The sequence below is a fragment of the Chrysoperla carnea genome, chromosome X, assembly GCF_905475395.1.
Source record: "Chrysoperla carnea chromosome X, inChrCarn1.1, whole genome shotgun sequence".
NCBI classification, from domain to species: domain Eukaryota; kingdom Metazoa; phylum Arthropoda; class Insecta; order Neuroptera; family Chrysopidae; genus Chrysoperla; species Chrysoperla carnea.
Window position 1 is genome coordinate 36519553 of NC_058342.1, and position 16005 is coordinate 36535557.

Consider the following 16005-nt stretch of genomic DNA (forward strand, 5'->3'; position numbering starts at 1 on the left):
CAGTGTGAGTTAATCTTCGGTCATTCATTTTTGGCGGGGAAATATGATTTTTGGAAAAAGAGTCACCAAATTAGCTCTTAGAGACATTTCTCTCTGAGAATAATTAATTGGCTAAATGAACAGTCAGTGCCAAGTTCAGGGATTGACAATTGTTTCCCCGCCATCTTTAGTACGCCCCTGAAAAGCTAGCAGAAATAACGGGGATTGTCCTGATGTTGAGTTGGCCATATTACCCATAAAAATTTAAAATTAGACTTGATACCATGACAAAATTTAAAAGTGAAATTAAAATTGATTAATGAACGAAGAAGTTAAAAGCAATCAAAGATTGCATTCAAAAGTTGCCCATCTCCTTTTAGCAAAACAAAGGTTAAATGTCATCTCTATGGTGATACCCACGTATGATGTCACTAGTCGGTATCCTCAATGTTGTTATAACATGTTTTGACTGTACTTTTATACGAAAGTAAACATGTACAGGTTATGGGCCCAGAAAACATAATAAATACTGTCCTGTTTTCGCGATCATTATCAGATAAATGAGTGAATTTGAAATATTTTTTTTTAAATAATGTGGATGATTAAATATTTGTTCAAAAATAAAATAAATATATAGTAAAAAGAATGTGATATGTTCAAAAGGATTGGCTTCGTTCCAAATTCAACAATTTACAATTTAAAAGATCGTAAAAAATCTATGATGATAAATATCTAAAACAATTAAAATACATTTAAAATATTGACACAGATCAATGATATTTGTAATGATCGATCGGAATCAATCGCATCTGTTTATTTTTTAATTTTACTATCGATTTACAATCTAACGTTCCAAAACAATTTTAAATAGAATTCTTTTTTTTTTTTTATTGATTTATTGTCAAAATTATTTGCTTTCATTGTTTTTATTTGCAAGGGTCATTGAAATTCAATTGAGTTTTATATTTATTCTTCGTTGGGGGTCTAAAATTACATTTTATTTGGAAACAAAAATAGTTTCACCCAAATAAATTTTTAACATATCAATTATTATAATCAGTGTTTTGACAGTGTTTGTTTTTCCACCTTTTTCCGGGTTACTAGCGTTAAAGGGAATGAAGCAGGCTCGTCTTGAACGCCCCTTTTACCTGAGCCTGTCTTTCCCATAGCAAGATGCTCTGTAATTGACCGAATCAAAGAATGGCTACGACAAACCCGTCCTGATTACTGGGACTTTGCTCAGTGTGTATAACCACAGCTAGGCCATTCGATTGTGCCCCCATAAAACTACTAGAATACAGTTTAGAAGGGTGGTGGGACTCTTGGCAGGACACTGCCGATTGAACTAACACCTTCACAATATGGGGATCGCTAATGATCGCACTTGTAGAGCCTGTGTGGAGAATGACGAAACCTCCACACATGTTATTTGCACCTGCAGAAATCTGTAGGACGTTGGATTCAGCATGTTCAGGCCCAAAACCTTGGATCCACCTATTTTGGGAGAGATCCCGACGGAGAAGCTTTCTGTGTGGCGTCTGGTCTCGACAAAATCCTTTAGCTTCATCTGATTTCACTCATTTACTCATTGTCTTTGAGGGGCAGGTCGTTCTCAGGTCTAGGACTCTTGGTCTAGGTGCTAGGGACCCACTTGCGATACCCCTATTTTGTCTTATTATTATTTTCCACCTTTTGATCATTCTCTGAATCTCAGACTTTTCGTGTTTCAATTAATTTCCATCAGACAGTATTATGTTCGCTGTGACGCAAAGTATGGCAATCCCATGATGCTCGAAAACACTTTGTTAAGAACAAACCTCGATCGACATATTCCCAAGATGTTTCGAGTCATTTTAGTTTATATAAATTTAATAAATTTGATGATAGTGGACGTTTAACCTTAAAGACACCTTAAAAATACGAAAATTACACACTGTGCTATTAAATATATGTTTTAAACATTTTGGCGGCTATCAATTTTGTTTGACAAAGTTTTCCTGTTGTCAATCATAATTTTTCTTAAATGAATAAGTAAGTGTTTGACACAGTTTCTGCATTTTGCAAAATATTTTGACAAGCTTGTCAAAATTGACAAATTGTTGAATCATTTTTAAGTCATAGTACCTTTCGCAGATGTCATCATACCTGCTTGTGAATTTGCCTTTGAATATCTTTAGAGCCGGCCCTGATTGGAGCCAATTAAAAATTTTTAAAAAAATATTCAATTGATATTTGAAAAAACATAAAATAAAAATCGCGCAGAACCTTGACTGAAATTTGTATCTAAGTATAGATTTGAAAAAGATATTTTTGTCGATAGAAACATTAAAAAAAAATTATGATAAATTATCAAAAAATATTTCGCTATTTTTTTTTTTTGCAACAAAAAAATGATTAAACAAAAATTGTTGTCACCAGTTCGCACATTAAAATTATGCAACGCGATGTTTATTTTCAAATAGAAGAAAATGAATCATCAAGTGTACATTTTCTTGAACGCGAAAATATGCAAACGAGGGGAGTAATATATTGTCGTCAACATCAAATAATTCGTAGCACAAAAAAACAAAAAAAAATTGCTTTGCACCACATCATTCATATTTTATTTGCCAAAATAGCATTGAGGTTTTCAAAAAAACAATATCTGGTGTGAATTGTAACATGACCTCCGTATATACAAGTTCACCTCTAAATATTGCGTGTGATTTGATAGTATGCCCAAAAAACATATTATTAATTCCGTTCATGACTACTTTTCGATTCACCTGCAACATCAAACGCTACATAAATTAAAAAAAAACGAAAGGTGTCGTGGGACACCCGGTAGGAACTTTATTCCTTTCGCAGCTTGGTACATTAACAAAATATTTAGGATATTTTTTATGACACAACATTAAAATTTTATTGTACTTACTTTAAATTATCTCTGTTATCTTTAACTTCTGTAAACTTTCTCAAATTGGATGAGAAATTCGTCAGGAACTCAATGATACCTGTCTCTATGAAGAGTTCTAGACTGTATTTCGAAAACTGCAGCAAAAAATGGGGAAAAAACTTTTGTTTTTCGATTCGAATAAAACTGAGTAACTATATAAGGCAATTTTGACCCAAAAAATACAAAAATATGATTCATTTGATGGCTGAATGCATAATTTTTGAGACATCACTCAAAATCTTACACGAAAAACAATTTCCCGCATCGATTTCTTGTCATATTTTGGAAACTACTACAAATCTACCAAGTGGAATACTAAGTGGAGCAAAAAAGAGTTTATTGGATTCTTTTTCTATATTTTGGGGAAATTTTAAATGATATCCCAGAAATGATTCGCTTTTTAATTATCAGTTTTCTTTGTAACATTAAAATCTCAAAAAATAGTTTAAAAAAGCAAAGTTTTTTTATGCAATTTGTAATTATTGACGATTATTGATTACCTATGACAGCATATTATTTTCTGAGAGCATGTCTTTAGCGGAACTTGACCTACATTATCTCCGTTATTATTCCGGAAATTCCATGTTTTTTTTAGTAAACATCTGATTTGATTTACAGAGGTGAACACACAGAGGTGAAAATTGAGCACCTATTTATATTTATATTCGAAAGAAAAAAAAAACTTGCCCAATGTGAATCTACCACCCACAACCAGCTTTTGAACTTTATTCAAAAATTTTTTTTTTTATTCATATTAAAATAATTTTTTTTTTAAATCTATTTTTATCAAATAAATATTTTAAAACAGTTTTTCATTGTCAATTATAACAAATTTTTATGATTTTGCTGATATTTTCATGAAGTAAAAACTGTTTGCACCGAAGAAGTAAAGCTTTTTTTTTATATTTAATTAGATACAATTAAATTTTGACATGGAATTAATGAGATTGAATTAAAATTTTGCGAATAAAAACGTTATGACAGTAAATTAATAATCGAGCAGTTAACGCTACGCTACGTATCTTAAATGAAGTATCAAAATAGTGTAGTGTGACGTAACCATCATCAAATGAAACACTCAATGAATCTCGATTAGGATCAACATATTTGGCAAATTAGTATAATTCGAATCGAATTAATAGTGAAATATTAGTCAATTTTATTAGATACTAGACGCTTTTAAACATCTATATCTGTCTCTTTGTTTAAACGCGTTAATCTCTGTCGCTAACAATCAGTCGTCTTCGAAAAATTCTTTCACCTTAAGAAAGCTATATTATCAGCAAGTCAATCAGCAAACAATAAAAAATACTTTTTAAGGGAATAGCTTATATTGTACTAAAAAGTAGAAAAAAAGTTTTATCTACGAATCACTAATACCCGACTATTTGTAGAAGCTTGAGGCGCTTCATTTCAAAAATGAATCGTAACGCCTCATCTACTCCACATGCCTGATTATTTTTCGATTCATTCTAAATATTCAGCGCCTCAAGATTTTAAAAATAGTCGGGTATTAGTGATTCATAAATAAAATTTTTTTTCTACTTTTTAGTACAATAAAAGCTTGTCCTTTAAAAAGTATTTTTTATTAAAATTATTAATTTAAGACTAAAAAAAATGTATATGTGTGGAAGCGATGGGAAAATCAGGCCGCCACAACCTTACCATGCATTGTCATTCAAATTAAATGTGCATGCAAAATTTCAGTTCAATAGGAAACCGGAAAGTGAATTAAATTTGACTTGCAAGATTTGATTTACAGACAACGGGACAGGTGAAACTAAATAAAAGCTTGTAAAAAGAGTTTATCAAATACCAGGGATTTTTGGAGCTTGGGGAAGTCCATAAAACTGTTGAAATCTTTGATAAGGGGATAAAAAATTAATGAGACCTTTCTTAGGGAAAATTTTATAAAATAAAAATGTTTTCAAACCGAAGACTCCGGTTTTGAAGAATTTTGGAGGTAACTCTAGAAGTAGTTTGGGGTAAATATCTCAAAAAGAGGGAAAAATCAATTTTAAAATATGAATTTTTGAGCGGGCACAGCTGCATGGCACAGCATAGTGGTATATAAATAATAAAAATGTAATATTAAGAAAATATTCTGATGGCAAATGCGTGAAATATTTATAAGCGGTTGCTTGACCAGTTGACCAGTTGACTAAGTAAAAAAAAAAAACATTCGATTCCGATACATTAACATTAAGTGGTGGTGAATCGGACCGTCGGACAGTCGGACAGTCGGACAGTGTTGGACAGTGTCGCCTCTCGCAAGCGTACACACTGGACTAAAACATTTTCGCATGCATTTATGAATTGCTGTGATGACGTAGTTGACAATTTATTTTTGGCCTGGTAAAATTTACCTGTTTTACGTCCATCGTATGTGCTAACGCTTGTGCTATGCTGTGATGATCAGATCCTGACGTTTACAAATTTAGGGGATCTCTGGAGGAAAGCAATATAACCAATCGTATTATATTTATATATCAATTTGATTGTGGACTGGCCTCGAAGGCAGCTGTTGTGGCAACTCCGATAATTATATTTGAGTGGCTACCCTCCAAAAATATTTCACATTTTGTTTGGAGATCTCGCGGGGATTGTTTATCATTGATTTATTTAAATGTCTTCACGTAATTTTATTTAAATGGCTGCTTTTCTAAGAGTGAACAGTTTATTACAAGACGAAAAAAATAATTCATTCGAAACACATTGGGACGATTTTAATTCGATTTATACGGACGCTTATGTGAAACAATTTACTGTCTCGGAATTTGATAAAGAAGAAAAACCAATTGTGTACTGTTATGTGCCGAAATTAAGACAAAATCGTGACGGTTTAGGTTTAGATTTTACACCACTTACATTTTTAACGTGTTATTATTTTCAAACGCATAAAGGTTTGTTCCAAAAACAATTTTTTTTTTCATTCATTTTCATAATTTGCGAATTTGATAAATTTTCTAATTTGGAATCAAATTCAATTTTTACTTTATTTCAAATTAAAACTATTAATGATGTTTTTTTTTTTTTGCTTGATAATTGTATGCAAAAATATTTTGGCAAAAAGCCCGCGCGGGAACAATACACTCATTAATAATTCAAGCTATTGTATTTCTCATTCATAAATTTTCAATAGTATCTCTAGTATAGTATTGTGTGGCGTTTTTCTGGCTCTTGTGCCAAAATAATTTGAATGTCAATATGTGATTAAGTGCATTGTTTTCATACCTAATACAGTGGCGTATTACATTAAGAATCCAAGAGACCTCATCACTTTGTTTTAATCTTGCTTGCAAAGCGTTTTTTTTTCAATTATTTTGATATAAAAATAATAGTATTTCAATCTCGATTGAGGCATGTCGTTTAGAATGTGATTTTATGGAAGCGTAAATCTCAAAACTACAGAAAAATTATCTAGTGTCCAAGATATCTGATTATTTTGCTCTAATCTCACAATGTTTTTCGGATATTTAAAACAATTTCCATTTCGCTTAGAATGTGATTTGATAACATTTGAGAATGTGTAAATCTCAAAATATATTTCAAATAATAGGAAAAACTGTAATATTTATCGTTAATGCGTTAATGAGTCAAGATTTAAAATTTAGGTACAGTAATTAAAAATTCTTTTGCGGTAAATTTTAAAACGAAGGCCTTTAAATTTTGTATTGTCCAATTTGAATAAAACCACGCTTAAAAATCATTTCTGAATTATTTAAAACTTTCAAAATTTTCAACACAAGCAAGTCTTAGAATTTGTGAATTACTTAAAACTTTCAAAAGCTTTCAGCAAGTCTTAGAATTTGTGAATTCCTTAAAACTTTCAAAAGCTTTCAGCAAGTCTTAGAATTTGTGAATTACTTAAAACTTTCAAAAGCTTTCAGCAAGTCTTAGAATTTGTGAATTCCTTCAAACTTTCAAAAGCTTTCAGCAAGTCTTAGAATTTGTGAATTCCTTAAAACTTTTAAAAGATTTCAGTAAGTCATAGAATTTGTGAATTCCTTAAAATTTTCAAAAGCTTTCAGCAAGTCTTAGAATTTGTGAATTACTTAAAACTTTCAAAAGCTTTCAGCAAGTCTTAGAATTTGTGAATTACTTAAAACTTTCAAAAGCTTTCATGTATAGACACCTAAAAAGGCAAGCTAATCTTTGAATTTGTGATTTAAATCACGCTTAAAAATCATTTCTGAATTATTTAAAACCTGAAAAATTAATCATATATGCATTAGAAATTTCGTTCACGCTTTGATTTACAAAATGTGATTTAGACGCAGATAATATATCGAGGGGGCGTCCTCGATTAAATTTTCTTTTTTATCGGAGAATCACGACTTTTAAGCGCATGGTTCTAAAAACGCACGCTTTCTTTGACATTTCGATGTTTAAACATCATCCACAATTCGATAGTTTGTGATTTTTTTTATCTCTTAAAGAAATTCTCATCCAAATAATTAAAATACGCTACTGTAGAATACAATGAATGAAATTTTAATTGCACAAATATTTCGTAATAATTAACTAATTACTTAAAAGATAGTTAATCATAGAAAATTTATTAATTCGAAAATTTCGCGATTAAATTTTTTGGAATAAAAAGAATTTGTTTTTTTTTTTTATTTATTTAAAATCTTGATTGCGAAAAATATTCATTCTCCCCTCCAGAAAATAATATTACATTAGGTTTGCTTCAATATATGTTTGAGCTATTTATAAACACTAAAAGTATTTCATAAAATCTTCAGAAAATTTATAAATAGGAACTCAAAAATATCATTTCAGTAATTTATTTAAAAAAAAAGAAAAAAATATGTCGAACAGCTGAAATGAAGTTGACTTCGAGGACATTTTCATATTTAATTTAAATCACTTGGATTCACATTACATAACTTTACTTAAGTCACTCAACGATTACTCAAAAATTTACTTATTTATTTTTGAGTGAAAATTTTTAGAAGTAATTTTATTAAATTTGTTTTTAAAACAACGATGTTGAAATTTTTCCAATAAATTTAAAAATAATTTTTATTGTAAGAGAAAAGTGAAAAATTTTGCAAAACAAAAAAAATTTGATGATATTCATTTTGATCGTATTTTGTTACAGCTGACGTAAAAATGCCAACCGGACAAATCGATAAGCCAGTGATTGAAGACAATCGTGATGGAACCGTTAGCATCAAATATGATCCCCGCGAGGAAGGCTTACACGAATTGTATGTTAAATACAACGGAGAACATGTCCAAGGTAAGTCCATAATTTTCCTAACGAAATTTATAGCTCCAAAATTATACATGCCCGAAGAAAATTTATTGTTTTTTTTTTTAAATAGGGATGAAACACGTTTAAAGGACTTTAGTTCCCTTTTTCTTTGCCTAGTATGAGCCTAAATGGTCGAGCGGTCTAAGGCGTTTGCCTTTGACTGATTGTCCATTTAGACTTAGGTTGCGGGTTCGAATCCAAACAGCGGCAGTGTGAATAATTTATAATTATTGAGAGTGCAGAATCGATCACATTGTCGTCGCTTGGATAAGAACGAAGTAACCGACTCCACCCACATCAAAATGTAATTGTATACTCAAAAAAATCTATCCTTTAAACAATGAAAGATATAAGGTCTAACTCATTTTATAGTATATTTAAACAATTAACTCGTTTAGGTAACTACATTTTTCTGGTTGCTAAGTGAAATTTAATGTTTTGTAGCCTCTATATTATGTCGTTATAAAAACTACTATTAATTTTAATGTACCAAGTGTTTGAGAAAAATAGTGCAAAAATTAAACAGTAAAAGATTGGCTTGGTATAATTTTAATCGTTAAGAATAAAAGTGTAAATAACGTTCAGATTTGACAGAATTCTTCAAAAGATAAGAAAAAATTTGTCTGAACTAGAAACTGTGCTCCCTTCCCCGCGTTTTCGTGAATACAATCAATGTAAATGAATTTCGATTTCCGCTTAAAATTTTGAAGTTCCTGCAGAAATCGATGTATTTTTGCATATTTTGACGAAATTAGGAGAAAAGAGTAAAAACTGTTCTGTCCCATCTTAGTTTTCCTTTAATCATTTCCATTAAGAATCACCCCGGAAAAATTAGCTGGAACAGAAATTAGAGAAAATTTTCGTACATACAAAATTTCTATTTCAGTTTTGCCAGCTTCATTTTAAAAATAAAAGATTTGCAAATTCGCCAACATGATGTACATATTATTTTGATAATTTCTACCATTATTTTAATTCTTTGCACTACTTTTAAGGAACACTCTGTATTAATATTATAACTGTAATAATTTTGGCAATTATTATAATAAATATATTTTTTAAATTAATCATCCTGAAAAAAACAATTTTTATCAAAGTCACAGATAAAATTTCGCAATTTTTAATTCATTTAATGAAAATTCAAAAAAATTCTTAAAATAAAATTTGAATAATTTTTTTATGAAAACATTTGAAATGGTGTTAAATTTCTTGTTTTTTGCGACTCTCTGTAGGTTCTCCATTTAAATTCCATGTGGATTCCATAAGTTCAGGATATGTAACAGCTTACGGACCAGGTTTAACTCATGGTGTAAGTGGTGAACCATCAAACTTCACCATCTCAACCAAAGGAGCTGGTGCCGGTGGTTTATCAATGGCCGTTGAAGGTCCAAGCAAAGCTGAAATCAGTTGTCACGACAATAAAGATGGCACCGTATCTGTGTCATATCTTCCAACAGCACCAGGTGAATACCGTATCACCGTTCGTTTTGGTGACAAACACATCAAAGGATCACCATTCACCGCTAAAATCACTGGTGAAGGTCGTAAACGTAATCAAATATCTGTTGGGTCTTGTAGTGAAGTCAGTTTACCTGGCAAAATCACTGATAATGATATTCGTTCATTGAACGCTTCAATTCAAGCACCAAGTGGTCTGGAAGAACCATGTTTCTTGAAACGTTTACCAACTGGTAACATTGGTATCTCGTTCACACCTCGTGAAATTGGTGAACATGTTGTGTCGGTGAAACGCATGGGGGCTCACATTCCAAATTCACCATTCAAAATCAAAGTGTGTGAACGCGAAGTCGGTGACGCCAAAAAAGTTATTGTCACTGGTAGTGCACTCAAAGAAGGCAAAACACATCAAGATAATACCTTCCTTGTTGACACCCGTAACGCCGGATACGGAGGTTTATCATTATCTATCGAGGGTCCAAGCAAAGCTGATATCCAATGCGCTGATAAAGAAGATGGTACGCTTAACATCTCCTACAAACCAACTGAGCCTGGTTATTACATCGTAAACTTGAAATTCGCTGACCATCATGTCGAAGGTTCACCGTTTACAGTCAAGGTAACTGGTGAAGGCTCTAATAGACAAAGAGAAAAGATTCAAAGACAACGTGAAGCTGTTCCCGTTACTGAGGTTGGAAGCCAATGTAAATTAACCTTCAAAATGCCAGGAATTACATCATTTGATTTAACTGCCACTGTAACATCCCCGGGCGGTGTAACTGAAGACGCTGAAATCAAGGAAGTTGAAGATGGTTTATATGCCGTTCATTTCGTACCAAAAGAACTTGGTGTACACACCGTTTCCGTTAAATACAAGGACATGCATATTCCTGGATCACCTTTCCAATTCACTGTCGGTCCATTAAGAGATAACGGTGCTCATTTGGTGAAAGCCGGTGGCGCTGGTCTTGAACGTGGTGAACAAGGAGAACCGAACGAATTTAACATTTGGACACGTGAAGCTGGTTGTGGAGCTTTAGCTATTTCCGTTGAAGGTCCCAGCAAAGCTGACATCAAGTTCTCTGATCGTAGAGATGGTTCTTGTGACGTTTCATACGTGGTCTCTGAACCTGGAGAATATCGTGTAGGAATCAAATTCAACGATGAACATATCCCAGATTCACCATTCAAAGTGTACATTTCACCAGCTCTTGGAGATGCTCATCTCTTAGAAATTGCACAATTCCCTGAAGGTTATATTCAAGCAGATAAACCATCTCAATTTATTGTGCGAGCAAACGGCGCTAAAGGTGATCTTGATGGAAAGATCGTTGCTCCATCTGGTAACGAAGATGATTGTTTCATTCAAAAAATTGATGCAGACCAATATTCAATTCGTTTCATGCCACGTGAAAATGGTATCCATAAAATCCATGTTAAATTCAATGGAGTTCACATCCCAGGATCTCCATTTGGTATTAAGGTTGGTAAGGATTCAGCAGATCCAGCTGCAGTCCATACTCATGGACCTGGTCTTAAAGACATCAAAACCGGAGTCAAAACTGATTTCATCATTGACACCTGCAATGCCGGTGCAGGTACTTTAGCAGTAACAGTTGATGGACCATCAAGAGTAGCCATGGATTGTACAGAAGTAGAAGAAGGTTACAAAGTACGTTATACACCTTTGGTACCGGGTGATTATTACATTAGCATCAAATATAACAACAATCACATTGTGGGATCACCAATTAAAGTCAATTGTACAGGTAAATTAAAAAATTCTGACTAAACGTAACTTTGAATGAATTCTTCTAAAAAAAAATTTTTATTTTTTTTAGGTGAAAATCTAGCAGAATCCGGTTCACAAGAAACATCTTCGGTTGTTGTAGAAACCGTTCAAAAAGTATCCAAATCTGGAGTAAAAGCTGGTCCAGTTTTGCCTCACTTTAAATCTGATGCTAGCAAAGTATCATCGAAAGGACTTGGCTTGAAGAAAGCATATCTTGGAAAACAAAATCAATTCACGGTATCAGCGGGCGATGCTGGTAAATTTCTTCTCATTTTCTCAATCTTCCCTGAACTCAATTCACAAGTTAATAGCATTAAAACAGATTATTACTGTTAGAGAAGTTTTTTGAGGGGGAACACACTTTGAAAGAAGAAGTGGCTTCGATTTTAGTAGTTGCAATTTAGATTACAAGATGGCAATACTTATACTTACCATTTTTAAAAGCCAATTCAAAACGGATAAATCCCGCCAACTGGCGATAAAAATCCGTACTAATTAAAACAAGAAGTGGAATGCTTTTTCAGTTGTTCTAATTTAAACCACCAGGTGGCTACTTACCATTTATCAATTATTATGAGTCTCATAATTGTCTTGGGAGAACTTTCGTCGAAGAAACTTTGAGCCTAGGTGACGGATTGCATTCAAGAAAGGTCAGGCACCCTGCTCATAGTATTATGCCCTATTGTGAATTGAGTATTGTGATTAGTTGCACCGATTTATTCCAAAACGAGTACTAATCACATTTTTTGTGTTGTTTTTTAGGTACAAACATTCTTTTTGTGGGTATTCATGGACCAAAAGGACCATGCGATGAAGTATTTGTGAAGCACACGGGCCGAAACCAATTTAATGTTAGTTACCTGGTACGAGAACGAGGCGAATATATTTTAATTGTAAAATGGGGTGATGAACATATCCCAGGTTCTCCCTACAAGGTCGACGTTTAAACTTCTTTAATTTTAAGATTTAATCAATACCGCACTGACCATTTTACACACAACACACACACACAAATACACATAAAAATTTTATTTGTTTGCGCCCTCCATTATTCGCAATTTTTATTATTTTTTGAAAAATAAAAAAACCAAGCCCACAATTTATTATTATTTTTTAACCATTTGTTTTGAATAAAATTCTATTTTGTTTATTTTTTAAATATATTTAATGTTATTAGTGGTTTAAGAACTCTTACGTCACAGTTCATTGTAAATCTTCATTTTTCTAGGACTCTAGGATTCACATTCTACAAAATTTTCTAGGCCTTCTGAAAAAAAACCGCCTAATTTTGAACACAATCTCAATATGTCACATGAACATCCTGTCAAAATGATTATTTACAAGTTAATGTGATTTTATTCCGGCTTACAATTGATGTAACACAATGTCGCGCGACATTACATCAATTATAGGCCGTTATTTAAAAATAATAAAAAAAAATTTAAAAAAACAGAATACATTATTTTTGCATGAAGAAATTGATATAAAAAAAATAATTTTTTTCTTTGCCTAATTTAAAAATTGTTTAATTTGTATCAAATGAAAGGAAGCGTTTTATGAGATACAATTGTAAACGATGCTTTATTCAAGAAAATATTTTTTTTTTTTGTGATATTAAAATGTGCCAATTCAGCTTAATTTTTTTTGTTGCCATAATTATTTAGACTTTATGTCTCACTTATAAAAATTTTTTAATTGCACTTTTATGCTCAATTTCTTGCCCCTCTTTATACCCCCCCCCTCCCCCGTCGATTGTTTTTTTTTTGTCATATTGCTTTTTAACACATTATCGGCCAAATTAATTTTGCCTGTAGTATGTTAAACAAGTAAAATTTAATTTTTTAAAAATGCGCGCGTAAAATGTAACATAATTTAATATATACAATTCATAGATGGCAGTAATAGTCGTGGATTTTCTTTGTAGTCGTTCCCAAAAACATTCCAATTAAGGTAAAATTATCATATCACATATAGATGATCCCAAACCAAAAACCAACAAAAAAACAAAATGGAAAACTAAATCAATTTGGAAACTTTTCAAATGTATATATATATAAATAAAAAAACACAAAATTTTCTTTAATGTATATTAAGTTAGTGTTACATTGAATGTATGTCGCGTGACGCATTCAAAAAAAAAGAAAAAACAACATGTAATTGTTTCGTTGTAACTTGTAACCTCGAATGATGAACTTTAAAAGTATGTGTAATAAAAAAAACAACAAAAAATAGCATTATGTAAAAAAATATTATATAATAACAATTTCTCATTCAATTTGTATAAGAATACTTTTGTATCATAAAAATTACACTCAAATCAAAATAAAATGCTCTATATATATATAATATATTATAATATTTTCATTTCGTTTTTCTATCATTTTCTTTACCTTTTCCATTTTTCCGACGCTCACAGATCTATTTGGTTAGGGAAATAAGCTAGTAACAATCAGCCCAATAGTAGGTATTTTTGGTCGCTGAATTTGATTTCAGATTATACGGGATCGGCAATGTTTTTTGAGAATCATTTAAGGTGAAAGGTTAAACGTAAAATCCGCCAATAACTCAAGAATCACCACATGCAAACACAATGGCTCACATAGAGGGTTGCCAAGATCATTTTCAGAATATCTAGTAAATTTCCAATTCAGAGTGGTTACGAAAAGCTCTTTTTAAGTAATAACTCCCGGTTAGGATAAAGATCATTCTTCCAGGTTGATTGAACTCAAACAGGACCATTTGATTTTTTATTGGGTCTCATTTCATTTTCAAGTGTTGTCTCTGATTTTAATAAATTTTGGTTTGTTGGGATAATAAGTTAAACTCAATTTGCTTTTATTTGGCTGAAATTTTATTCGAAAAATCCTGAAACTAATAAGACTTTGTACGAACCTTGACTGTACAGATTACGCAAACTATCAGTTAATAAAATTTTAACTAGATGGCATCATTTACATTAAAAGAATTCATATCACGAATTTTTCAAAATTGTGCATATAAATATTTTCGATTGATTTAAACTAAAAAAAAATCTTCCCCGATTGAATTTCGAAATAAATTCCAAAGTTTTTGACAAGTTTAAGGTGGTGGGAAAAAATCATGGAAAAATTAGAAAATTTTTCAAATTGATTTTTCAGTATTATAGGAAAAAATTGTCCACTTATTCAAGTCCTGTATTTTACCACTTCGTAAAACAAAACGCAAAAATAAATACGAGAAAAATCTGAGAATATTTGAATAAAAAAGGTGAACTCAGGAAAAATAGAAAATAACATCAATTTGTTAAAATAAAAATTTCTGAGTAAGGAAAATAAAAGATTAATGGATGCAAGAAAAGTATAGACATCCTGAGGATGTACGTCATAAAAAGCTCTGGATGAGATTGGATACTTTTTTGAGATATCCCTTCACATAAAATGCAACACAAAAATCAATACATTGCATCCTAAATAATTAAGCACAGACACGAACCACTAAAGTGCCATCTATTCAGTGCATAAAAAAACAGACTGGAAACAAATAAACATAGGACGGTAGAATGGTAATAAAATGTATATTATAATGGTGATAAACGACAAAGAATTAAAAAAAGGAAGCGAGATGGTATATAGTTGGAGAACGACAAGATTACATCCCAATAAGAACAGACAAAGATACCCAAAGTAGACCAAATGAATGATGTATGATTTTGACTATGTACTCCACTCAAAATAGACGTAAATTTACGAAGTAATCATGCCACACATATCAAGCAAATTTTATATACTTACAGTCAAAGCAAAGGGTGGTTTTGGAAAATTATAAAAGTTTCGCAGTTTTTTACAATTGACTCCAAATTAGAAGTCCCTAAAAGAAAGATTTGTGTCTTTTGTTTGCGTGGAAAATTGGAAAAATCAAAAAATATAGATCGATAGGAAATTTTATGTTCTTTTACTTTGAACCAGAGTTCCTTAAAATGTATAGTTTTCAAACAAATTGTAAAAGTAGTCATCATCAGTATGAATTAGCTAATCGTAATTATTCTTATGTTACTCGTTACTAATTTGGTGACAGACTGAACGGCACCAAATTAGCAACGAATAACATATACAATAAGAATAATTACGATTAGTTAATTCATACTGATGATGACTAGTTGGTAGTCGAAATACATTTTTATCAAATACAAAAAACTGATCTAGGGGGCAAAAATCGAAATTTAATTGTTTTTGTTGATTTCTGAAAATCAGCAAAATGAATCTAATTCGAACGGAGTATATTTTATGTCAATGAATTACCGTTCGTGTATATTCGTTGTGGTGTCTGTCTGTCGTCATGTTTAAAACCAACACTGTACACTGTTCTCTATGACTGTTGTGTGAGTCTGTTCTGTTTTCTGTTTTCTATGTATTCTATTGTATTTGTCGGTCGGTGAGTCGGTCGGACTCTTGTTGTGAGTTTGCGTTCGCCGTTTTTATAATAGTTCTCCATAAAATAGGGGTTCGTTACAACTACACACAGAAACAGAAGTACATGATATTGTATTTGTATGATTATATTTTAGTATAAAACTTAGTAGGAGGCCCTAAAAATGGCGTT

General features: G+C 31.6%; 1 protein-coding gene across 3 annotated transcripts in view; it reads left to right on the forward strand.

Annotated features, from left to right (window-relative positions):
- Nucleotides 1–13192, forward strand: part of LOC123302577 (filamin-A) — a 58028-nt gene extending 44836 nt beyond the window's left edge. For 2 of the 3 annotated variants that reach the window (XM_044885554.1, XM_044885556.1), the window contains 4 exons: nt 8022–8162; nt 9410–11404; nt 11477–11683; nt 12190–13192. In XM_044885554.1, coding sequence (XP_044741489.1) covers nt 8022–8162; nt 9410–11404; nt 11477–11683; nt 12190–12374 — 2528 coding nt within the window. In that variant the 3' untranslated portion in view covers nt 12375–13192. Of the gene's footprint in view, nt 1–5417; nt 5818–8021; nt 8163–9409; nt 11405–11476; nt 11684–12189 lie in introns of those variants that run through there. The other variant, XM_044885557.1, reaches the window with a different exon arrangement.
- Nucleotides 13193–16005: the final 2813 nt, after the last annotated feature.